Here is a 27,990-nt window from a genome sequence, read left to right on the forward strand (position 1 = left end):
AAACGCAAGGAAGGCCTTTGCTCGTGAACCATAATTGCCATGTAGGCCTAGATGATTATGATATGTTACGTCAACCTGGCCTATGCCCGCAATCGATGTATGCAGGAAAGTATTTAGTGACAGCTCTTTGCATTCAGACGATGAGGATGATGATATGCCAATGTAACCTGGAGGTCCATTAATGAGGGAGGAACCAATTTTATCCATGTAGGTGCTTGTCCTATAGATTAATTTAATTTGTTTTTATACAGACTCTGCTGAATATTTTTGTCAATGAAACAAATAGGTACGCCAATCAAATAATTGTTGGCTGACACAATATTTCTTTTCACAATCACTTCAACGACTGGCTTTCTGTCACCTATTCTGAAATAAGGGCATTCATTGTTGTCATTGTAAACATGGGTCTGATAAAAAAATCTACAATAGCATCTTATTGGACAGTAAATAATTCACAGTCTACACAATGGTTTTGAAAAATGTTCACCTGCAATACGTTTCTGATATGGTAAAAGGTCAATTAAATGTCGGACATAAGGTATACTGCAAACAAAATAAAATTTTAGGATTAGCCTACACAGAAAAAACCAAAAAAAGCCAGTCATCTTTGTTTCTACAAATTCTGAAGTAAGGGATAAGGAAAATACAAATATATAAGGAAATACAATGGTGGTAGAGTTATCACAGAAAAAGCCAGCTACGGTTTTAGATTGTAACAAATATATGGGTAGAATCAACACCAATGATATGACATTATATGCGTATCTGGATGAGCGAAGAACTCTAAAGTATTGGAGAAAGGCAATTTTTATTTATTTTCAAGAATGGTACTAAATTTTTATACAGGTGATTCCGGAGAATAAGGCAATGCTTTGACAACTCATTCTAGAGGCTAAAAATAAGAAAAAAGTTCATATAAACATAGGTCCGAAAACGCTTCATTAGCGAGTTATACTGGATGAAAGATTTCGCCCGAGTTTCAGTTCCTCCGGGTAAATTAAGGCTTTCTGAAATTCTGGGAAGGTGAATTAAGGGGCAAATTCAATTGTTTTTAAGCTGGGAAATCGAAAAAAATAGGTCCCAGAACTGTATCTCTCTTAGTTTCTAAGATATCCCATGTAAAACGCCAAAAATAGGGTCAGAAACACATTTTTTTACGTATGAGATACAATAACGTTGTTAAATTGGCAATAAATCATACATTTTTTAAACGTAAATTGTAGAGAATTTAATTATAAGAAAATTGATGTAAATAATGTCAACAGAAAACAAATAAAATTTTAAACAAGTCGACTCTTATTAACATTGTTTATAAACTGTACATACTATTTTATTTTATACTTGGAAACAAACTATATATGGTATATTTCAGATAATAAAAATGTTAACGTATTACATGCCTTTACAAAACATAATTGGCTGAGTTAGGGGTAATCATTATTTATAACTAAAAGAAAATTAGGAATTGTAGGCGAACTATTAAAAATACAAAATAAACTGTAAAAAATCCTAATGGAGAAAAATTTAAATAAATTAGTTTATGCACAAATGTTTGCTAGCAGTGATCAGTGCTAACCACCATGTTTGTAAGGGGAGCTCTCGTCAAAACTGAAAATCTAATTTAAAACCATAACCTATCCATTTCTGATGCTTCTGTGCTTGGCTGTTGGAGGAATGGGAGTCATCAAAAACAACACCCAAAAAAATGAAAAATATTTTAATAGTTAAACTGAATATAATTAAAAAGCAACACATATTTAAGAATATTACTTTTATTAAAAAGAAATAAACTAGATGCAATATAAGGCAAGACTATTCACGTTGTACATATGTAGAATATTTACTGAACATATGGGGAGGTACATGTGCATGCAATAAGAGATTGTAAAGGGGCATTAATGATTGCTTATAGGGTGTATTGCACTCATAAGATAATATTTTTTTCATGAATATGGAACATTACTATTCTATTTTAAAGTTGGTAAAATTCCATTATTATAGGGAATATTATCATTAAATTTATGAAAAAGTCACATGACTGGGAAATATTCTATTGTAAATAGAATTCTCTAATTCCATGTTGTTATAAAAAAGAATTTACAGTAATATGTAATGACAGAAATAAAACTATGTATTTAAAACAAACAATAAAGTATAAATAATTAATTATATTAATATAAACCACTTACTACAGAATGCTGAGATAAGATACGATGTTTAAGATTATGCTAAACTTTCAAAATAAAATTAATGTAAGATTTGTTTTATCTCAGTATTCTGCAACAAATGGTTTTATTAATAGAATTTAAAATATAAGTAACAGTAGAGCGGAATAATATGTATCATAAAAAGATTAATTTCAGTAAAAAATAACTAAATTATGAATTACAATAGGAAGGATGTTGTTAGTAAATCTGACAACTTTTTAGAATAATTTATGAATTACTTTAATTATTTAACTGAAGTTGATGTGAAAGCACAAATTAACTAAATGAGCGAGTTCTTGATACTCTTTTTAACCATATCACAGTGGTTTAAAAAAGAAAAGCTTAATAATTCAATGGCGATATAAAATACAAATGATCCAAGTTATTAATTGTTTAAATGTGAAGCATAATCTTTTTTTACAATTATTATTAATTTTCCAGTTTTTTATTTCAATCTTTTAAAATTTACCAACAGGGTTCGTTAGATATTAACAAAACAGTTATTCCATAAACAGATTAAATAAGATTTTATAATAATGAAAATGTTTATTTTCAGGATGACATTACACTAACATTGGTGCTACCTTAGAATATCAATATAACTATGTGGATGAAGACTTTAAAGGCAAAGTGACTGAACAAAATTGCACAGTATTATCACCTAAGGCATAAATTTAAATACTTGGAAACCTCAAATCAAATAAATTTATTTTGCAAAAAAATTAAAACCTACTGTTTTGCTATAGAGTCTTAATGAAATGCTCTTCTCATCATTAGTAAATATTCATTATGAAACCTTTGTTAAAAATTTCACATAGCCTTTTGCCTTATGTTGTGACAAAAATGTTGGGTTGTGATAGGTTCTGTGGTCGATGGGTTCCATTACGTCTTTCAGAACAACACAAATTGCAGTGTATGGGATCAGCTTGACTTTTCTCAAGGGCTATGACACAAAAGGTGAGGGACTAAAGATAGTGACAGGTGATGAAAATACAGTCTCATATGTAAATGTTGAAACTAAACTACAATCTATGAAATGGGGTTACAAAAAAAATGTGAAAATGTCGGAAAACACTGTCAGCAAAAAACAGATAGTTCCAGTTTACTGGGACAGAAAAGTAATCATTTTTGTTGAATTTATAGAGTGTGGCGCTACAATAAGTTCAAAAGTGTATCATGAGACCTTAATAAAGCTACAGAGAGTAATCCAAAACAAGCAATATGACATATTAGTTCTGAGATTTTCTTCATCTACGACGTGTACATATGTACATGACTGATTATACTCGAGAACTTCAGGGAAAGTTTGGATGGAAAATTTTTGATTATCCTGCATACAGCCCACATCTAGCAGTAAGTAATCACCAAGTCTTCCCTCACATGAAAAATTGGCTGGTAATTAAACACGTTGACAATGAGAGGCTCCAGGAAGGTGTCAGTGAATGGCTGAAAAACCCAGGCGGCAAACGTTTTGACAATGGGGTACAAAAACTCATCCCCAGATATGACTAGTGTCTCAATTTATTTGACAACTAGATATAAATGTAGTTTAAGGATGTGTTTTCAAATTGAATGTAATAAATTTTTTCCAACAACTGCTGTTTTTCTTATACCAAAATGTAAGTTACTTTTTGGGCGCCCTCGTATTTTTTACTATATAATAAACATTTTGATTAAATTTAATCATGGTTTCCTTGGATCTATCCAAGCAAAAGGTGGGGCAGTTTCTTTTTTTTATCTGTGGAAACCCACCTGATCTAGCCCCCTACCATCCTCTATTCACTCTACTCATCCTGATATATAAAATGTATTATTATGTACCAATTAGAATAAAAGGTTTTTTATTTCTAGAACCAATAATGTGAAAATTGGTGGAGATGAATTGAACTTTTACAGTCAAGTAATGATATTCATCATAAGATCAATAAGTGTTCATAGTTAATCCTAAAAATTTTCAAAAGGTATGCTTACCATGAATGAATACAAAATTACCTGAATTGGGGGTTTGGCCACATCATTATCTGGCAGTATAAAAGTATGTACAGGTGTTTCTACAAAAAAATCTTGCTCTATGTTATCCAACACTAGCTCGGATCTAACTTGTGATACCAAATTAACATTATCTGTTGCTCTTGATATTCCGCTATTTAGCTTTTTATCTGGAATAAAGTAGAAAACATGGTAAATTTTAATAAAATATACATAGATTAAGACAATGATAAGAATTTATCGTAACTAATATTGGGGACTTACTGGGAAACAATACAAATTTTAAAGGGCAAATCTAAAAGTGGAGTAATTATTCTAGGAGAGAAAATAAAAATTACATATAAGTCAGAAGAAATGGATTTATTGCTAAGAAAGAAACTAATTCAGAAAAAAATAATAGCAGGGCACTGACCTCAAGTAGCGGTCATGTAGAGTTCTCTCATGAAACACAGATTCTAGCTGCCTTTTTTCAGTGATTTAATCATACTTTTCAAATATAAATTTAATACCTACTGAATGACAATATTTTGTTTTTCACAGTGGTCTAGTCATCTTTATGAAAGGTATGCTAATTAGTCATAAATATTACAGTTATTATTTCAGTTCAGTAGTTACATCTTTGTAGTTACTGAACCTTGTTCAGAGACAAGCTCAGAGATTAGAAATTTATCTGAAGAATATATGTCAAGATACAAATAGTGGGGAAAGTAATTCCTTACTATATTTGCTCGCTTGGATTCTACACAAACAAAAATATCACCTATTAGAAGTTAACTCCATACTGATTTGAATCAAGTAATTTGTGCTGATCTATAAACTTAGTTAACCCAAATTTGATTAATTTTCTATTATCTTAGCTACATTATTTATCAAAGTAATCAATCGGTCTCTAATTTTCAAAAAAAAGTTGGCCTGCCTGTTTTTAAAAGCAATTTAATTTTCACATTTTTAAAATATGCCGAAAGTTATAATGACCAAAATATATTTATTTTTAATATAAGAAAGAGGCTGTGAAATAAGTGGGGAACTAAATTCGAGGCTAGAACTTAAAGTATTTTTTTACTTTATTAATTACTGACTGTATTTCTTAAGGAGAGGCTGGAATTAGAAACTGTGAGAATTTAAAAAAAATTGCGGTTGTCATATGAATTCATTAAGAGTTAGATAATTGGATTTAAATATTATCAGCATTTTGCTTACCAACACCAGCTAGGAATTAGTTATTGCTGACGTTTATATAATTGTGGGGTACATTGATATCAAATAAGTTTTGCTGTATTTCCAGTTTCACATTGTTGTTTTTACATTCGTGCACTCTTTTCCTGTAATAATCTGATTAAACGGCCCTTACTTTATGAATATGCCTCATACAAGTAAATGAAAGACAAAACCCTACTTACACAGATTCCTCCATCTCTACAGGTACTGTTGGAAATGTTTACTGCCATGGTCTGGGCACAGTTTGGCCTAATAAATCATGTTGAATACGACTTACTGTAATTCGTCACATTGGATGTTGTTGATGGCGTTGTGTGTATTCTGTTGAAATGCATCATGAGTTCATGGATTGTTTTGGTAAACCTTGCCCTTCATGTTGCCCCACAAATAAAAATTGCAACTGGATAGATCAGGCAACTGTGGAGACTGTTGATCCTTCAAGACAGTCCTGTCAGTTGTGAAAACTAAGTACACAACTGCCAAGGAGGCATATGCTGCTGTGCTGTCCTGCTGGTAATACACAAAATGTTAATCTGGTGTCAGTTGCTCTACAATGGGCTGGAAGATGGCAATGTAATGCACTGAGTTCACAGTGTCTTTGAAGAAAATGGGTCCAATGATTCTTGTTCCCGACTCAGCGCACTACACTCCTATCTTTACATCATGCCGCAATAGCTTGAATATTTGTATGGGTTGTAACCGGACCAGTATCATAAATTTTGCAAATTAATGTAGCCATTGAAGTGGAACCATGCCTCATCATTCGTCATGAAGTAGAGGTTTGGGTCGAGTTGACCACTTTTGATTTCCTGCGGTAGTCGTGTGCAATACAAAGCCATGATCTTGTATGGCTTCAGTTTCTGTTCCTTTACGGTGTGCTGGTGAGAATATCTTCCTTCTGCGCCTTGGTCCTTTCAACAGGTGGGTAGTGATGCTTCTTTTCAAGCACAGATCCAGTTTATTCAAACTTTATGAACTCATCTGTGGATGATTTGTGTATGAATGAAACACTGTTGTACTCTGCACAGAAGTTTTCTTACACTCATTTGATCGATCCGCCCTGCGTGTAATATTCCTTGATGATGAATATTCTGGTAACCTTTGTCAGCAGCATATTCATATGTATGTATGCACTGGTGGTTGGCCTTTATCTCAACTGCAATTCCTGCACAGTTACAGGTTGTGTACCCCCTCTTGCAATTTCCCCTCTTGTCATTCAAGGTCAATGTGCGTCACAACTCGCTGCATGGTTTTGAAATGTTATTACTTGTTGCTATGTGAAGCACATCAATGCTTTTTGGTTTCTCCTCACCCTTGTTCAGTTTGGTTTTCTTGAACTACAGATATAAATGAAATTCCATGACTTTGTAATAAGAGTTATATCAGTAGATTAATATCTATTTTCCTCCTAAATTTATTTATAGAACTATTTTTGACTATCTTATTATTGAATGCCTGGTGGAACATTACAGCATAGTGCTCTGTTATAGTGGTTTATCGCTTATTGTGTATTTTAATCTATCGTCTTAATTTGTGTTTTAAGTATATGATCAATACATGATATATGTTCAGTTTCCTTTCGAGTAGTTTATTAATGCAAGATATAAAACCTTATTTACTTTAAATATTAATGTAGTGCTGAAGTATTACTATTACTATTTAGAAATATATTTATATTTAGATCTTTGATAGTAGTAGTATTTAATATCTATTAACTTACTCAAATAAATATTAAAAATTTAAGAAAATAATTTAAATTGATATTTGAAGCAGCAGTAAGTAACTAGCCATTAATCTTACTAATTGACCTTTATTTTTTTTATTCAGACAGATTATATTATTACATTCCTGCATATTGTATGAAGTAGTTTTAAAAATCAATATTTTCACTTTTAATTACTCATAAAACATCAATTTATTTAGTTAATTTTTTCTTAATTATTTTGTAACTATTAATAAATATAGCTAAATTGAAAGTTTTCTCTTGACGAGACTTTAATTAAAAAAATAATTAACTATCGAATATAGTTTTGCAATCATTTAGTATATATATAGTAATTCATCAAAATGCTTATTAAGCTAAATGTTTAGGTCAAAAATATTAAAGAGTGTTTCTTCTATATGGTAAATAATTAAAATAATCCTTAATTACACCCATTTCAATTACTTTGTAATCAAATAATTTGAATTGCCCATCGACCTTAACAAAGGAAGTCTTAAGACATTTTTTCTAACTAAAACTTAACTTAAAAATTTAATTAAATTAAATTATAAACTAAACTTCAGTGTTCTTCCTTTTAATAAAAATCATTCAGTTTTTCACCCAAACAAATTAAATTTATTTTTGTTGACAAAAACTGTAACGTTGTAGGCTAGTTCCCTATGGTAATTCGAAAGTTGTTCATTGTTAAAAATTGGCCCATCTGGAAAATTTCAGTTTAGATGAGTGCTTTATAAAGATTTCCTGGTGGATTTCTTACATTATTTTCAGTTTTAGATTTTAATTGATATATTTTTACAGTTTGTCAAGACATGGTTCCTTATTAAGCCAGTTAAAGCGGATAATAATCTGCAAAATTTCTGAGAGAATATTTCATTTATATGTTCATGTTTTATTATCCTGCTGTATTGAACAAGTTCCAGAATTCTATTCTCGATTTCATAAATCTTTATAATTTATCTTTTTAGATTTTTCAAACATGATGTAGCCATCAGTATTGCTGGAGCACTTTTCTATAGTATGAAGAATGAGAAAAACCCTTATGTTTGTACTCGGTTTTTCTCCCTATGACTTTCAGTTTGGACACAGCAATAGATTTTATTTCATGACTTATTCTGCTTACCTTTTTTCAGTTGTATTTTCATCTTTGAATTTGAAATATGATAACTCTGTTTATAAGATGAACACTTCTAATTCTATTTTTGTTTTGTTATATGTATCATTGTTGCTTCCTCATTTTTTGCATGTAATTGTTTTACATATGTACTATTTCCTCAGTATCTTTTGGTGATTGTTTAATAATTGAAATAGCCCTTTAGTTTTAGGTATATCTTTTTACAAAAAAAAGTTATTTAACAATTAATGTTTTGAGGGTTTTCTTGTTTTTTAAAAATTTATATTCAGAAATTGTTGAGATTAAATTACAAAAGTTCCCTGTTATATTTAAACATCTCTGTTACAGTTTTGTGAGGACATTAACTTTGAATTTCATATATTTTATTATCTATACATGTAGATATAATAATTAACATTAAATCAGGTTATACATTTTTTTTAAATAAACAAGTGTAAAATTTTATCATGTTTAATTTCTGCCAGAGATTAAGTTCTTATATACAAATTTATAAATCACCATATAATTTGTTGATAATTTTTTTTAATTATTTGCTTGATATCACATATATGCTCCACCATGAACAAGAAATATCTGGGAGAGGAAAAAAAAATAATAACTTAAATTTGTAAAACAGTAACATATGAGTATTTCTTCTAATTAAAAAGTATCTTATCTTCTTTAAAGACTTTCCTTATCAACAATTTGAAAATATTTACTATCTTAATGTGTTGGCTTGCTGTGTTGTTAGTGTGTATATATATACACACTAACAGCACAGCAAGCACAGCAATATATATATATCCCTTTCAGATCTTTTCCTTTTTTTTTTTATAGAAAATAATCATGCAATAAAGTTGTATATTAATTTTTGCTGTGAAGATATTTACCATGACCTTGTCATTTTTTCAGGTGTTATTAGAATAACAATCTTTTCTAAGCCTGTACTTATAGTACTGTCAGCAATATACATCACTATATGTGGCACATAATTATAAATAAGTTTACTCAGTAATAACTGCAATTTCTGCATATGCTCTTAAGCAGCAAAAGTTTTTTTTTTTTTTTTGTAAATCTAATTATATACATAACATTATAATATATAATTGTAATTATATGATATATATATTTTGTTATAAAATTTAATGACCTATTAATTAATGACATTTTATTAACTTTGTAATCTGTTGTACTTATTTCAAAGCAAGTTAAGCACCACTTAATTTGCTTACTCCTGGTTCAGTGTGTAGTTACTTAACCAGGACTTTTGAGTAACTGCGTACATCAATGGTAACTGCAATGCTTTCTAGTTACTGTGAGCATAATGGATTTATTGTTGTATGTAAGTATAAGGAAGCTTAAGCATCTTCAATTCGCTGGTATTTGCCTTATATTCAGCCTTACGATAGAATGATGCTAGTGCTCAAATAGCTTTCCTTTGAATGCCAAAACTGTCTTTCACATGTGGGTGAAAAGATAAATATTGGGGAATGATCCTTATGCCAGTATATAGTGATTTTATATATATGATGAATGTATCCAAAATATGCATTTTTAAAAATATTTTAACTTTTTCCCCTAAGCTGCAAAGTGAATAAATGAAGTGCTGATATTAATGTTTAACAATAAATTATGTATCGGGAATCCAACTTAAAAGTGGGTTAATTAAATACCTAAAATTTAATATTTCTTGGGTTAGAAAGATAGTTATTATTTATCTTAAAATTAATAACATTAAATTTTATGTTTCTTGATTAACCTTCAATTTATAATGGCAAAACAAATAACTAAACCTTGGTTTACCGTAGTTACTATTTTTAACATGTTGACCCTTTTTTATAAAATACTGCTTGGGCTGTGTTTAAAAAACATGTTATTAAATGAATTGTATCTTTTAAAAAATTATATTGAATCTTTTCCAAGAATTAAACTCATAACTTGCTGTAAAGTCTAAAGGCTTAATTAGATTACAAAAAGTAACCATTGAGAATAGCTTCCCTCTACAAAATATTATATTAAGTATACTAAATAAATTCACTATTGCATAATTGTAGTTCAACCATTCCAAAACCTGAATTAATTTCTCCATGAATGTAATTATATAAATTAATCTGAAAAGATTATCATTTTAAAAATCTTTACAAATTTTTGAAAAGAAAAATTTCTGTATATTTCCATTAGGTAGGTTATTTACAGTAAAATGCCAACGGTCTAAACTATGTTTAATTTCTGATTCCCAGTAATTATATTAGTAAAGTTAATCCTTTTCAACACTGCTGAAAAATGGCAAATATTAATTGATAATTGTGTAAGGTTTTTTAATTTGTTGTAAATTTGTTTAGCTCTTAAGAGACCTAGAAATGTATCATCAACATATTCAGAGAATAACTTACTGAAGGATTGTGAACAATAAAAGAATTTATTAGACAAACTATATTCATTTTAAAGTAAACAACAAATTTATATGAGCCTGTACAATAATGGTCATCTGCTGACACTAACTAATACACTATAGATAATGATGGTTATCCATAGGTTTCAGCAACATTGGATACAGTTTCACTTTACTGTATCTTACTTGGAAGCTAAGGATAAGAAATTGGTTCCATTTTAAATTTATTAAAAAGTACAAAAAGGAAGAATTATTCAAATTATGTACATGGAGATTTAATTTTTCAAAAGGATATATGAAAATTATATGACAAAAATATTTTCCCAAATTTATGAATATTATTTATTGAAATTATAGAAAATTTACAAGGAAAAATTCATCCCCAAGAGAAGTAAATTCACAACAATTAAATTTTCTATCAGAATTTCTCACATGACAACAATTAAACTCAACCAATTTTCTCGTTTGACAAATGGATTCACCTGACAATTTTGAGCAGTAAAAAAAACAAAAAGATAGTTACAGCTATTTTTCCTATAAAACACTGCTATAGGTCTTAATGTTAAATATTTTTTGTGAGATGTGAAATGTACCTTATTCTGATTTTTAAGATAAACTATCGTAAATCATATGAAATAGTTACCACCAACAAAATTTAATATCATAAATTTTCTCCAATCTTGTAGGCTCCCAAAATTAATATCCCTACTTTTCAAGACAAATTTTTTATGAAATAAAATGTAAAATAAATATTTTACATTTGTTTTGATGATAAAAATCAAATTAAAACAAATTATGGCATAAAATACATCAGATATAATATGTACGGTTGAGAAATCTCAATTTCTAAAATGAACAGTATTATCAAATTCAGATAATTTTTTATTAACTATTAGGATAGTCTGATGCAGACCTTAACACAAAATGATCTCCATGCAAAAACCGTGGTAGTCTCATTGTATTATCTGATGCTGCATAAAACCAATATATGAACAACTAAATCACTCTTTATGCCAAAGTAAGACTAAAATTACAGTATTAAATGTAATATATTTCAGATTTTGTGACAACAACCTGTTAAACAAGAAGCATCACAAAATAAATAATTGCTGTTTCCAGAATTAAGGTGTATTGTGTTTTTCTCACAGAGTTTTTCAAAAACAACAATACCGCTGAAACTTAAAACTTGTGTTTTAAGTGTAATACATTTTTTATTGCACTCTGTTACTGTATTTGTGGTTGAATAGGAACAGTGCTTATTGTATTATATATTTTAACATGGGGAAGTGTTTTCCTTACTCCAAGAAATTTGTTATCTTGTATAAAAAATTGTTTCAAGCATTGTGGTGTTAGATGGATATAAATAGTATGAATGATATATATTGTACATCAATATTTCTGTAGTATTTAAGGGGAGTAAGTAGATTACTTACCGTTCACAAAACTATTTAACATTTCGACATATCCAAATGGAATTACATCTTAATGGAATTACCTTTTCTGATCGATAACTTAAAAGTTAGTTTTTGTTCATAATAATGTTTGGATTAAGTTAAATTCACTTAAATTACTTTCTAATTAATAATTTACTTTAATAAACAACTTCAAAGAATTAAGTTCTTGTTTCATCCATTATATTTAGAAGTTTTTTGTCCATGAATATCTCAAGAATCTCTAGATATATTTTTATGTGGATGTCATAAATTGAAGTAAGAATATTGAGAAAGATTTTTGCTAATGTAAATCTCAGTCTTAAGTACTTTGGCCTGAATATATCTGGAATTAATCATTTATACGATTTTTTCCAACATTTGTCTTAAAAGTTTTTTTCAGAGATTCATGAAACCCTTGATAGTTGATAAATAATGTTGGGAATATAATTATGCAGCTTTTAAAATATTGAATTCCACAATAAATTAAACAATTTTTTTTTTTTTTGTCTTCAGTCATTTGACTGGTTTGATGCAGCTCTCCAAGATTCCCTATCTAGTGCTAGTCGTTTCATTTCGGTATACCCCCTATATCCTACATTCCTAACAATTTGTTTTACATATTCCAAACCTGCCTACACAATTTTTTCCTTCTACCTATCCCTCCAATATTAAAGCGACTATTCCAGGATGCCTTAATATGTGGCCTATAAGTCTGCTCTTCGTTTAGCTATATTTTTCCAAATGCTTCTTTCTTCATCTATTTGTCGCAACCCTCTTCATTTGCCACTTTATCCACCCATCTCATTTTTATCATTCTCCTATAGCACCGCATTTCAAAAGCTTCTAATCTTTTCTTCTAAGGTACTCCGATCGTCCAAGTTTCACTTCCATATAAAGCGACACTCCAAACATATATTTTCAAAAAACCTTTCCTGATGTTTAAATTAATTTTTGATGTAAACAAATTATATTTCTGACTGAAGGCTCGTTTCGCCTGTGCTATTTGGCATTTTATATCGCTCCTGCTTCGTCCATCTTTAGTAATTCTACTTCTGAAATAACAAAATTCTTCTACCTCCATAATCTTTTCTCCTCCTATTTTCACATTCAGTGGTCCATTTTTGTTATTTCTACTACAATTCATTACTTTTGTTTTGTTCTTGTTTATTTTCACGCGATAGTTCTTGCGTAGGACCATCTATGCCGTTCATTGTTTCTTCTAAATCCTTTTTACTCTTGGCTAGAATTACTATATCATCAGCAAATCGTAGCATCTTTATCTTTTCACCTTGTACTGTTACTCCGAATCTAAATTGTTCTTTAACATTATTAACTGCTAGTTCCATGTAAAGATTAAAAAGTAACGGAGATAGGGAACATCCTTGTCGAACTCCCTTTCTTATTACGGCTTCTTTCTTATGTTCTTCAATTGTTACTGTTGCTGTTTGGTTCCTGTACATGTTAGCAATTGTTCTTCTATCTCTGTATTTGAACCCTCATTTTTTTTAAATGCTGAACATTTTATTCCAGTGTACTTTATCGAATGCCTTTTCTAGGTCTATAAATGCCAAGTATGTTGGTTTGTTTTTCTTTAATCTTTCTTCTACTATTAACCTGAGGCTTAAATTGCTTCTCTTGTCCCTATACTTTTCCTGAAAGCAAATTGGTCTTCTCCGATCATTTCTTCCACTCTCCTCTCAACTCTTCTGTATAGAATTCTAGTTACGATTTTTTATGCATGACTAATTAAACTAATTGTTCTGTATTCTTCACATTTATCTGCTCCTGCTTTCTTTGGTGTCATGGCTATAACACTTTTTTTTAAGTCTGACGGAACTTCCCCTCTTTCATAAATATTAGAAACCAGTTTGTATAATCTATCAATCGCTTCCTGACCTGCACTGCGCAGTAACTCACAGGTATTTCGTCTATTCCAGGAGCCTTTCTGCCATTCAGATCTTTTAATGCTCTCTTAAATTCAGATCTCAGTATTGTTTTTCCCATTTCATCCTCTTCAACTTCCTCTTCTTCCTCTATAACACCATTTTCTAATTCATTTCCTCCGTATAACTCTTCAATATATTCCACCCACCTATCAGCTTTACCTTTCGTATTATAAATCTGTGTACCATCTTTGTTTAACTCATTATTGGATTTTAATTTATGTACCCAGAAATTTTCCTTAACTTTCCTGTATGCTTCGTCTTTAATTCACTCTTCTTTCGCTAGTTTCCACTTCCAGTTTATAGTATTTCTTAATTGTCGATAGTTTCTTTTACTTTCTTCATCACTGGCATTCTTATATTTTCTACGTTCATCCATCAGCTGTAATGTATCGTCTGAAACCCAAGGTTTTCTACCAGTTCTCTTTGTTCCGCCTAAGTTTGCTTCTACTGATTTAAGGATTTCCTTTTTAACATTCTCCCATTCTTCTACATTTTCTTCCTTATCTTTTTTACTCAGACCTCTTGCGATGCCCTCCTCAAAAATGTTCTTTACCTCCTCTTCCTCAAGCTTCTCTAAATTCCACCGATTCATCTGACACCTTTTCTTCAGGTTTTTAAACCCCAATCTACATTTCATTATCACTAAATTATGGTTGCTATCAATTTCTGCTCCAGGGTAAGTTTTGCAGTCAACAAGTTGATTTCTAAATCTTTGCCTAACCATGATCTAATCTATCTGATATCTTGCATTATCGCCTGGCTTTTTCCAAGTGTATATTCTTCTATTATGATTTTTAAATTGGGTGTTGGCAATTACTAAATTAAACTTCGTGCAAAACTCTATAAGTCGGTCCCCTCTTTCATTCCTTTTGCCCAGCCCGTATTCGCCCACTATATTTCCTTCCTTGCCTTTTCCAATGCTTGCATTCCAAATTTTAGTAAATAATAATTATAAATCTATGCTTTTTAGATTCTAATTAATTTCTCCTTTTATTAAAAATTTAATTTTAGTTGTGATAATTGTGTGATCAAAACTGAAAGTTGTATAAACTATTTTATTAATTTCTGTTTTTGTTTTCGCTTAACTATTTTAAAAGCAAATATTTCAGAATTTTGTTATATTATGTCCATATTATAATTAATATCAAGTTTTGTTTTACTCCTATTTTAGAAGAGTTCAGAGCTTTTTTGGAAAAAGATTTAATGGCTATTGCTACACAAGTATCATTAGAGCAGGCTAACAGGCTTAATTGGTGGACTGGTGTTTGTCAAAGATTGTGGCCTCTTTCTACATCTGGTGATGGAAACTGCCTCCATGCCGCATCTTTAGGTATAATCATATTAATTAAGTTTTGTGTTTTTAATAATAAATACTTTTATTATATTGAAATATGATTCCTTAATTTAAGAAAATGAAGAAAAATACTCTCCAAGAATACAATCTTATTAAAATCCTATCTTCTCCATTACGAAAAATTAAGAAAAGTGGGAGTAAACATTTTGGAATTTAATTATCAACTACTGTAATATTATCTATATAGTTGCATAGGTTCTTTAAATCACAAAGGATATCCTTTTACAGAAGATAAGATATTCCAGTCATCTGTTTGAGTATAGTTATTTCATTTAAGTAGAGGTTATAATTCAAACCTCATATTTGTTCAGCTGTATATGAAGTGACTATACTAACACAACAAAATTATATGTTAATGACTAAACAACCTATGTTTACAGATGACATCTTACATAAAATACAGAACATATAAATTATAATCATACTTAGTGACAAAAAATATATATCACACTAATATACATTTATAAAATTGACTAGATTTTTAAAGTAAGATATCATTCTTTTGCTTTTTTGTAATTTTGGGCGACAGCAGTATCACAAATCATGCATGAAAAACAACAATAAGGGTCTAAACATCTGGGCAGTTTTATCCAGTCGTGGATTGATAGAGCCTGTGTTTTTTGATGATACAATTCTCAACACTGTTTGGATATGTTAAGGAATGATTTTTTATCCAAACTGCTTGCGACTGAGTTGCCTGTAGATATTCAACGGTTTATATAAGATGGTGCAACCTCTCACATCGCTAATGTTGTGTGGATTTTTTAAATTCAGTTTTTGGTAATTGCGTAATTTCAGATCACTAATAACTACATTTTTCTTAATAGCAAGTGATAAATGAAAACTTTTTCACCTAAGTTTGAGCATAAAGATTTTTATGTACTAAAATTAGTTTTTAATTCATACAAATCACTTATAATCTACAAGGAAAGATGTTCACTTCTCCATTGTGTATTATCGCATTGTTACACTTTTCCATTAACCTTACCAATTTTCATATTTACTTTAAAAAATGATGATCACTATTTCTAATTTTAAATTTGAATTATGCTTTGGGTCTGTAATAATATCTGATGCAGTGCATGTGTTGCTTGCCTGGTTGTCATGTATTGAACATGTCATGCAGTAAAAGAACTTTCCATGAACACTGTATTTGGCGCACAACTAATTGTGCGACACTCTGCTGCATCTGTTGAAATTCACTTCTACTTTCCACTGTATGTAAAAATTAGTACATCTTATTAGAATCTCATTTCAGTAGTTACAATTTGATTTGAATTCTATATATATAATGTTTATTTATTTATATTTTTTTGTTTGTTTCGGCTTTGCAGTTACTTCAGCACTGGAAATTTCAGTTTTCACTTACTTTTTTACATATTCTAATATTATTTTACTTACTGCAGTAATTTGACATAATTTGTATTTGTGATTAGAGCTGTTACTTCTTGTCCAAACTCTTATCATCTGAATGTTCTTTAAAATCATTCTCACCATTAGAGCAAACATCTTTTTTCTGTTGAAAAGAATTATCTGTATCATTTAAACAGATAACCTTTATGGCAGAGTGGTTACCATATACGTTTCATTCAGAATGATCGTTAAGCTTGTCATTTTTTTATACAATACAAAATTCATTTTTCTTCAAAAAAATCCATTGGGTAGTTAGCTGTTATTGAACATCTCTGTAGTTACTGGAGTTTAATAAATAAAACTTTGTATATTTCTAAAAATGCTTTCTTCCAGCATTCTGATTGATAGTATTGGAAAAAATCTACTTGCTAAGGTATAGTATTGCCTAGTGCACCAGATTGAAGGTATAAAAAAAAACTGCACAAGTTTCAATCCTTTGTTATAGAAATTATTGTTTTATTTCAGTGAATAAAAGCAAATGACTACAAGGGCTTTTAAATGTTAGTTTATAACTGTTTAGTTACTAGTATTTTTAAAATATAAAATTTGGAAACAATTTTTCTGAGTGATATAGTTATATTTTAGCTATGTGGGGTTTCCATGATCGCCTGCTTACATTAAGGAAAGCACTACATGCATTTCTTAGTTCATCTCCTAGAAGAGAAGCACTTTGGAGAAGATGGCGTAGACAACAAAGCTTGTTAAATGCCCAAGCTGGTCTAGTCTACACTGAAGTTGAGTGGAGGCAAGAATGGAATGCTATTGTTAATATGGCCTCTACTGAACCACGACTGAGAAGATTAAGTGTTGCAAGGTATCTAGTTTACTATTTACTTAGATCTAATGCTGTAACTGAAAAAAAAAGTTGTATTTTAAAAAGATATAATTCTTTTTCTGAATAGTAAGTGACAAGTGAAAACTTTTTCACCTAAGTTTGAATATAAAAATTTGTATTTATTAAAATTAGTTTTTCATTCTTACAAATCACACTTATATTCTACAAAGAAAGATTTTGCTTCTGCAGTTTGTATTAAATTAACGTTGTTGCACTTCATTAACCTTAACTAATTTTCACGTTTACTCTAAAAAATGATCATCATGATTTTTAATCTTAAATTTGAATTACGGGTCTGTAAATAAAATAACAGTCCATAATAGCACTGTATTCCCTTGGTTCGTCCATTAGCTTTTCTTTTTGCTAGAACGTTTTCACCAAGAGTTTGTATTTCAAAAAATTAAATTAAATTTTTAAAAGTTTCAAGGAAGAGAGAAACTCTTAAAGTAGTACATACACTTCAAAACAGCTACTTACTATTTCAGAAGGTAGCCCACAAATGTTTATGGCTATGGAAGCAGGATTGGGCTAAGTTTGTGATTCTGTAATAATATTATTTTAATATCGTTAAATTTTTAACCTTATTATTCTAACTTTTTTCTTTCTTAATAAATCCTTCTTTTTGATAGTAGCTAATACTTGTTTGTTTTTTTTTCATTATGAAAAGAATTTATCAAACTTAATATTTATATTTTGTATTTAGTGACCACAGTGGGGATGTTTCTGGTGGAGATATATATGAGAGCTTAGAAGAGATCCATGTTCTGGCGTTGGCACATGTACTTCGAAGACCTATTATAGTTGTAGCTGATACAGTTCTAAAGGTATATAATAATATTTTATTGCAATAATAACAATGTACAACAGTAAAATATAAAGGCTATTTCAAAATTTACTTTTGATTGGTTATTCAAAACAAACAAATTATTATAGCAATAGATTCTTGCATCACCATATTCTGTATTCTCATTGTAAAATACTGGTCAGTGCCACTTCCCCTAATATGTAGTGAACAAGGCAGTTATTTTTTGCAGTCTGAAGAAAAATCTCTTGCTGAGATCTGTGGGTGATCATGTCATATTTGTGGTAATAATGTTATGAGTAACAACAGCATGAGTAATTGGTGAATATATCTACATGTAGATCAGGGTAATACTGAGCATGACTAAAAGAAGAACTTGTTAAAAATGTAGAACAAAAATAATTTAGGATAAATGTTATTGCACCTCACAATTTTTTAACATTCAAATGAACTTCATCAATTCTGAAAACTTTCAGAATCTGTTCACTTTCATAAATTCTTTCAGCTAGACGTCGGTTTGATTCACAGCAAAGGTTCATCAATATCATCTTCCTCATTAAACCTGTGCAGGATGCTCACCTGATTGTAATTCTTGTTCCAGACAATTAGTGTAAGACTTTGTATGATACGTGTCATACAAACAGTTCAAGTAGGAAATTTTTACTTTTGTTGTTAATCTTTTACTAAATTTTTAAACCAAAATTTGCTAAAACCAATTCAAATGTTTGATCTGGCAGTGTATGTATGTTTTATTCTGATCTAATCAACAATGTTTGCCCTTATATGAAATAAATTAATCAGTAGTTATTTTTAACGTATTCGCCCATAAAGTTTTGAGAAAATAGTGGACTTGTAACAGTATTATTTTATTTTTTTAGCAATTATCTCATGTCTGTAAATAGTTAGTATTTAAATATTCCCATTCATAAACTTACTATCGCAGTTGATTATATTATTTTATAATATTTTTCTTGAATAGGTATAAATAATTGTTGGAGTAATTGATTTACAAATAACATTTTTAAATTTTAAAGAAGTTTTTTTTTGTAAGTTGACAAATTATGTGTAACCCACTTAATAAACAATTTCCCATTGCATTTATACTTTAAAAATGTGTATTTAGTTTTGCTGAAAACTATTTAATTTTATTGATGACCACAATATACCCTCAATCACCACTGTTAAATCATTGTTGCCATAAAAACTAATCCAAAAGGAATAAAATATTTACTCGGTTGTAATTAACATCAGTGGAAGGAAAATAACAAAAAATATGATTTATTTTATTTCCTGATACATTACAGCATAGTTAGTTATAAATGGGTACGTTTCAAAATGTAAATAGATGAATGTATAGGAAGGAGAATATCTACCCTTCAAAATGACCAAATGTATTAATAGCTTTTATACAAATTTCTTCTGTATTTCAACAACAAAAAAAATTATTTTTTGAAATACAGTGGAAAGTAGTAATGATTTTTTTAAATTTAGTGTTGGTTATCATTTTGTCTTGCAGTAGTTACATTGGAAAATAACAATTGTGAATCAGTTTTGAAGATTAAACACATTTGTGAGACAGTCACAAAAATTCAGTTATTTCTGCCTATTATTCCTGTTTTTTATTTGTTCCACCCCTAATTTTTTTACTATTTCTTTAAATAATGTATATATTATTATTATTTTATACCATTTCATGTTATCAAACTTCATGTTAAAAAGTTTCTCCTTTTTATTATTTTCATCTTCATTAAGAACGATTCTTTTTTAATACTAGTGTATTTATTATTATTACCAAACTGTATTGTTTACTGTGAATAAAACATAATGTGTTAAAAATAGCATTAGACAGCTATGGGCTGGAGCTATAAATAAATCATTTCTTTACAATCATATCTTATAATTATAAATTATTTAACGCATATTACATTTGAATGAATTTTTACTAATCTCTAAAGTGTATTTCATTTTACTCTACTTGAGGAGAACCACGTTATTTGTCTTATTAGTTATTTGTACATGTTATATATACACTAACTTTGACATATTCCATTCTGAGTAACAAAAAATAGTAAAAATCTGTTAAGGGGTATGGTGTATCGACTATAGATATACGTAAAGCAAAAAAAATAATAAATAAATTTGATACAAGGATACTTAGTAGTAATTATTAGTTAGGAAAATGGAGCTCAAGATTTCTGTTTGAACTGTAATGTACTAATAATTGCGTAGCAGAAAATTGAGTTGAAATGTAACATAAAATTTATCAGTTTTTGGTTACAGGACATGAATGGTGAAGCTTTGGCACCGATCCCATTTGGAGGTATATACCTGCCACTAGAGTGTTCAGCATCTGAATGTCATCACTCTCCTTTATTATTAGCATATGATGGAGGTCATTTCTCAGCACTTGTCGCCATGGAAACACAGGCACCTGGTATTGTATGTTTACAATGTGTTATTTTTGAGATGTAAATAACTGATCATCATTTTTTAAGTAGCTACCAAAATATTGTTTGGTAGTAGTCTGTTATCTTCCTCTTTTATGATTATTTTTTTGTCACATCAACATCATTAAACTATAAAGTCATTCTAATCTTGTTCTTATATTAATCCAGTGTATTGATTTCTGTAATTAAAATCCATTTTATTTCATTCTTAACTTATAGCATTATTTTTCTTTTTGGTAAAATTAAAAATCAGTTTAATTATTAAATTTTATATACAGACTTATTACCTGATTTCTGATTGCTAGCTCATCTAAACTTTGCTGCATGTGAATGCTTATTTGACTTTCTTAATTTAACAATAGGCTCACTTGACTTGATTACTTTCCTCTATTAAACTACTGGCCACTATGAGCTGCCCTTTTCATATGAGCCTTATTTTTACTCACACTTCTGTATTGTGCAACTGATAGAATAATTTAAAGAAGAAAGAACAGTGTCTTTTTAATTGTTGTTGGCATGCTGAAAGGAATTTAATATAAAATTAATGGAAATGAATAAAAGAATTAAATTTGTTAAATATATTCCTTTGAAAAATTTGTAAATTTAGATTTTGCATTTTTTAGAAAAAAATTGTGCTTGACTTTACTCAGACATCTGAGTCATAGTTAGTAGAAGAGGAATATCTACATTGTAGAGTCCTTGGACAGAGTTGGTATTCTATTATTTCTCATTAAAGAAATAGCTATCTTATTGGGTACTAAAGTATGTAATCATGACACATGGAGACAAGGTTTTGATGTAATTCTTATGGGCCTATCCAAGGAAAAATAAAGTCATTGATTGTTTGATTTTTACTTTTTTCTTTGTTCTCAAAATGCCTGTGGAATTAAATAGTGTACCTGTTTAATCATTAAAAAGTTATCTAAACAGGAAAGCGTAATTAAAGCATTACAACAGGCAGCATAAAACTTTAAAAGAAAAAATCAAACGTAAAGAATAAATAAATAAAAATAAAATATGTTAGGGAAGTTGAGAGGAATTCTCAATTTTATTTCATCATAATTGTAATTAATTAGTGGTTAAAAACCTCCTGCTCTCGTATAAACTTAAATAATAAATGGTATATTTAGGAAGGGAGTTCTAGAAACATACAGCTCAAACTGATAAGGTAAGTCAGTCAACTAAAATTTAGGAAATACTAAACTTTTATACTGAAAAAATTATGTAATGTGCTCATCACTTAGAATATTTAAAAAACACAGTGATGTACTAATAATTAATTAGCATTAATACCATCTGCAGTTTAATTCCTCCATAAAATAGTTATAAATAATACAGCATTACAATAATCAAAGGGAAGTATAATCAGACATAATTGCTATCCTAATAGCAGTAGGAAGTAATCTAATCTCATTACCTATTTCAGATGAAGGAATGCAGCAAAAACCCTACAATGTAATTGCAGGGGTACACAAAACAATTACAAATAACTATCACCTGAGAAAACTCCCCAGAAAGATGCATCAATTTCTCAACACCAGTTGACATTTTGATGTTTACACTCAATGTAACTTACCAAATTTGGTTTTGGTGTGCACTAATTTAAATGCAGTCAATGAGTATTGATTTTAATAGCCTAGGGTGTCTAAAACATACATAATAATAATAATAATCTGTTGGTTTAGTTGTTATTTATTAATAAGTTTATTTAAAGATAAAAGCTTTATTTTTTTGGAGATAACGGGCATTGATTGCATTGGTCATTTTGCCCTATAAGAATGGAAATTTGTAACATATGAAAAATGCCATGCCTGACCAGGATTCAAACCCAGGACCTCCAGATGAAAGGCTGAGATGCTACCACTCCACTATATATATTTTAACTGTCTTCTTGATATGATACCATCTAATGATGAATCATGTTAGAAGAATTAGCATATAAACATGTCTGACAGATAAATTATTTTATTTTATTTCAGCCTATCTGTATTTTCATAACGTGTCGATAACCTCTGACTGTGACAGTTGGGGACATAGAAAAAGAAAATATCCTACAATAATATACTCAGTATTTCATCTGGTTAAACTGGAAATTATTAATCTTTATTCAGTTGTAATTGTTTGAAATTATCAACTTTAAAACAATTTATGAAGGACAGAAAATTATGATTTACTTAATGTATTGATTGAGGTTTGTTCTTTAAAGGTTAATATCATTGTAAAGGGAAAGGAAAGATAAAAAAGCACAGATTACAAAGCAGCCAGTCAGAGCAACTGCCTCTGATCACGCCCTGTAACATAATTTAAACTTAAATCGTATAATATTTGAGGTTTTATTTGTTTAACATTTTTATATTTCTTTCTACAGTATCATTAGCTTCAGCTATCCCTTTAACTGATTCTAATCGTGAGTTGCTGCCAATTCAGTTCAGTATAGATCCAGAAGACCGTGAGGATTTTGGTGGTAAAATGGAATTGAGTTATTCTGAATCAATTGCACTGTTAAAAGAGAACCTGGATGTAGTTCGTATTGAAGAACAGGTAAGTTATTTTTTTTTTTGAAATGAAACTTTTATTAGAATCATTTCTATTTCTGAAAGTCCATTATTTGGATGCGTAAGACGTAATTGTTTAGAACTTGGGAATTAGTTTTTTATTGTTATATGAGTAGTGTTTTTTGTAGTTATTTCAATTTTCTTGTAGTTATTTTATATAGATATATTTATCTTATTTTCTCTTATAGAGTTATTGTAGTCACTTAGTTAATTGTTCTGCAGATCGTACGTTTAAGTTCTGGTTTCATCTGATTTCCTACTGCATGATTTAATTTCATTTTGAGAGCAGGTGCTCCTTAAAAATACTAATTAATCTAAATTGCTAATGGACATTTTCTGTCCTTTAACCAAATTCACGACTTGGATGATAAATTTTATCCTTTTCTCCTTTGTCATTCTCTTCTTCATCCTCTCACTTCTGTTAAAAAAATACAGAAGTATTCTTCATTATCTTAAATATTCTTCATTACCTAACTATTTGTCATTGTTCAGTTTATTCAGTGGTTTCATTTCTGTCATCTCTTGTAAAAGTAATTTTCTTGTCACTCCTTTATCATCTAATTTACATGGTCAAATTGTCTTATTGTATCTTATTTGTTAGAAAGTCCAAATTGAAACACAGGCAACTTCCCCACCAGATAACATCAAGAACACAAAACTCATATGAAGCATTCCTTAAATATAGCTATGTTAGACCTTTCATCCAGAACGAACCAGTAATAGGGAAAGAGGTGGGTGGAAGTAAGGGACTTTTAAAAACGACTCTTTTTTAAGGAAGTCCTTTCTAAAAAAAAAGGATGGTCCACACTCAGAGGAACTGCAGTACAAGGAAAACTTAGAGATAAGCTCGAGGCTTATCTGGAGCAATTCTTCCCCATCTTCCATTCTTGCCCAAAATATTTCTTGGAAGATTGATATTTTTTTTATCCTTATGGGAACAAAGAACATTACTGACCAATGATTTCAGATAACCTGAAATATATGCTGCAGCATTCTTCATTTTCATAACTTAGCTTCACCTTTTTCCATTATTGATGTGTCCTCCTGCTTTTTAAATTATGTTTGGATCAAAAACATTTTTTTCTGAACATAGAACAATTAGACTATTTTCTGGGCTTAATTTCCTCTCTTCAAATATCATCACCCAAAAGGCAATTAATAATGGCTTTCTATGATAGTGAAAAAACACTTCTATATTATGCCATTTCACTTTAATCTGCAAAAAAAAAATCTATATCTTATGTCCAAGGCATATTTTGGCCTTTACTGAAAAACAGCTAAAAAAACTAATTGAAAATCTAATTATAAAAGCACAAAAGAACTAAATATTTTTGGAAAACAAAGAGACTCACCTTTAAAGTGTTTTTTTAGGTTTCTATTAGATATTTTCAATTAGATACTTCCAGTAAAAGTCTGAGGGAGTGATATATTTACTTTCTCAGAAGCTTCTAGATACAAGGTAAGGTAGGTTCAAAAAGTTCCCAGAATTAGTTTATTTTTCAAAACTGCTTACATGAAAATATTTTAGAGTACGTTTCCTTCTTTCTTTCTTTTTCCTGTTTAGCCTCTGGTAACTACCGTTTAGATAATTCTTCACAGGATGAATGAGGATGATATGTATGAGTGTGAATGAAGTGTAGTCTTGTACATTCTCAGTTCGACCATACCTGAGATGTGTGGTTAATTGAAACCCAACCACCAAAGAACACCGGTATCCACGATCTAGTATTCAAGTCCGTGTAAAATAGCTGGCTTTACTAGGACTTGAACGCTGGAACTCTCGACTTCCAAATCTGCTGATTTGGGAAGACGCATTCACCACTAGACCAACCTGTGGGTCAGAGTACGTTTCCTGGAAAGTAGTTTCCTACAACTGTAACAGTTTCCACACTTTTGCCAACATCAGTAACGTTGTTGGAAACATCCCTGGAACCCATTTTGAGATATCGCCCTCTGCTCCGTCGTCACATCAGCCATCACATCATCAGCATTCTTGTATTACTTCAGTGCATTTTTCAGGTGAGAAAACAAGTAAAAATTAGCTAGTGCAAGTCTGATGAGTATGGAGGATGCTCTAGAATTGTTACTTTGAGGTGTGCAAACTACTTCTTGAAAAAGCACGGATCAATGTGCTGGTGCATTGTCATGCAAAAACATCCAATTCTTTGTTTCCCATTTTCAGGACACTTCCTTCTTACTTTACCCTATGAACAACAAAGGATACCTATGTGTATTTACTTCTTCATTATCTGCTGTCAGAAATGAATCTGTTGTGAAAAATATCCTACTAATAAAAAATACTTCCAACATATCTTTTCCTTTGATTTGAAACTCCTTAGAAATTAAATTTTTACATATAACTACTATTTAAACAAAATATCTGTGACCAGGGATATGATGTTGATTTCCACTCTAATGATTGGTATTTTGTCTGTAGATTTTATTTTAAAAAAACACAATCCCATCAGTTATACTCTTGCTCAGAAAATTTTGTTCTTATAGTGATGAAGTCTCCTGTTGAGTGTCATATGAGTTTTTTGGTTTCTTCCTGATCTGCAGATAGCATTTTTGGAACAGTGAGTTGAAAAATGTAATGCAGGTGCAGATCATTATGGAAAATAATATGGTAACTTCATAGCAATATCTAATCTAGTTCCTTGACAGTTTTTCATCTATCACTTTGAACACCAATTTAACAAAACTCAATAAATTCTTTATTTGTCAACATAGATGAATGTCCACTACAAATTCATTTCAAAACCTTTCCTTCTTGAAATTTTTAGTAAAATATGACTTCAACTGTTGTCTGTAGAGGACAAAAAAATTGGATGAAAGCAAAGTTGATGTTTCGTAATCGATTCAAAAAGTTCTTAATAAAAAATAAAAGGGCGACAAATTTTTCTATTGTTAATACATTATTCTTATATTCTTAATATCATTCCTGGTAATAAAAAACACTACTGAAAATCAGTGCAAGTCATTAGGATTATTCAAATCGCTCAAAATTTCCTTTAAAGCTGAAAAAATTCAAACAAACTAAGTACATCGAAAGTGATGTAAAGCATTTTCTACAATTGGAGTGTTTAATAGCAAAATCACAGTCCTACTGCTAAACACTAAGTAGTTATATTACATAATACAAAACAGATGATGCGGAGGCTATTGTCAACCAATATCATTCTGCTTCATGACAATATTTGTCTGCACTCAGCTGCAACAACTCGAGCTGTGTTCCAAAAATTTGGCTGGTTGTACTCAAGCATCTTTTTTTGTCCTGGTATCATTCCTCCCATAATTTTTATTTATTTGCTAAACTTAAAAATGTATCTGATTGACATTTTGGAAGCATTACCGATGTATGCTGTCACTGAGTGGTAAATAAAACTAACAGCAGATGTATAACAGTACTATAATTTTAAAATAAGAAACTGGCGGCACTATAAATGTTCAAATTTAATCAGTGACTACTTGGAAAAATAAAAAAAGTTTTAATACAAAAAGCATTTTTAATTAGTATTTTTCAAAAATGTTATTATTACAGCTAAATGTTGAACATGATTATTCATGTTTCAAAAGTTAAAAATTTATAATTCATTTTTATAATTATGCATAGATTTTTTTTTTTGCTTTTTTTATTAAAATGTTAATAAGATTTTAATAAATCTTGTTTTTGTTAATTACAGGAAGGTGAGTCAAGAAATGGTATTTTAGGAAGTATAGGAAAATCAGTTGGACAGAAATTAAGACTGAAGCTGTCACGAAGTAACTCCCAACGACAAAATAATAAAGGTGGTTTATTATGTGCTGTACTACATTCAGAGAAAAGGCATGAGTACCTAGACAAAATGTTTAATAATTATCTGCATACTGCTCGAATTAGATTTCAACAAGAGCAAGAGAACGTGATTTTTAAAACAAAATTTTAATAATAATTGCACAGTAAAATTTGATAAAAGCATGTACAGAGTATACAGTGTTGATATATCTTTATTTTGCATGTTATATAAATTCTAACCAAACTTTTTTTTAATACATTATATCTTCTTTCAATTGCTTTTTTTAAGCTTATTGTAAGCTTTATTCTAAAGCCTGTTATGCCATTAAATTTATTTATTATATTTGCTGCTGTTTTTTATTTATCAGTTTCATATTTTTTTTACCATATTTAAGATTAGCTTTATTACATATATTATTACTTTATTTGTATATTAATTGTTTTTTGTTAATTTGGTTTTGAAATTCATAGATAATTGGTTATTAGTTAACAGACTCAGTTGTTGAATGTTATTTAGAGTTTTAATTTACATTTAGAAATCACTCCTTTTTTTTATCTTCAGCCATTTGACTGGTTTGATGCAGTTCTCCAAGATTCCCTTTCTAGTGCCATTCATTTCATTTCATTATATCCCCTACATTCTACATCCCTAACAATTTGTTTTCCATATTCCAAACGTTGCCTGCCTGCACTATTTTTCCCATCTACAATATACTGGAGGAATATCCTCCAGTATTAAAGCAACTATTCCAAGATGCCTTAATATGTGGCCATAAGTCTATCTCTTCCT

The 27,990-nt window shown here is 29.7% G+C and overlaps 1 protein-coding gene across 1 annotated transcript in view; it reads left to right on the top strand.

Annotated features, from left to right (window-relative positions):
- The window catches only part of LOC142326474 (OTU domain-containing protein 7B-like), a 47,168-nt gene extending 19,625 nt beyond the window's left edge, over positions 1-27,543 (top strand). The window contains exons 2-7 of the mRNA XM_075369049.1: positions 15,191-15,349; positions 17,372-17,600; positions 18,325-18,445; positions 20,704-20,857; positions 23,239-23,411; positions 27,109-27,543. Coding sequence (XP_075225164.1) covers positions 15,223-15,349; positions 17,372-17,600; positions 18,325-18,445; positions 20,704-20,857; positions 23,239-23,411; positions 27,109-27,351 — 1,047 coding nt within the window. The 5' untranslated portion in view covers positions 15,191-15,222 and the 3' untranslated portion in view covers positions 27,352-27,543. The remainder of the gene's footprint in view (positions 1-15,190; positions 15,350-17,371; positions 17,601-18,324; positions 18,446-20,703; positions 20,858-23,238; positions 23,412-27,108) is intronic.
- The last annotated feature ends 447 nt before the right edge of the window (positions 27,544-27,990 follow it).

Source organism: Lycorma delicatula, chromosome 6, assembly GCF_047948215.1.
Source record: "Lycorma delicatula isolate Av1 chromosome 6, ASM4794821v1, whole genome shotgun sequence".
NCBI lineage: Eukaryota > Metazoa > Arthropoda > Insecta > Hemiptera > Fulgoridae > Lycorma > Lycorma delicatula.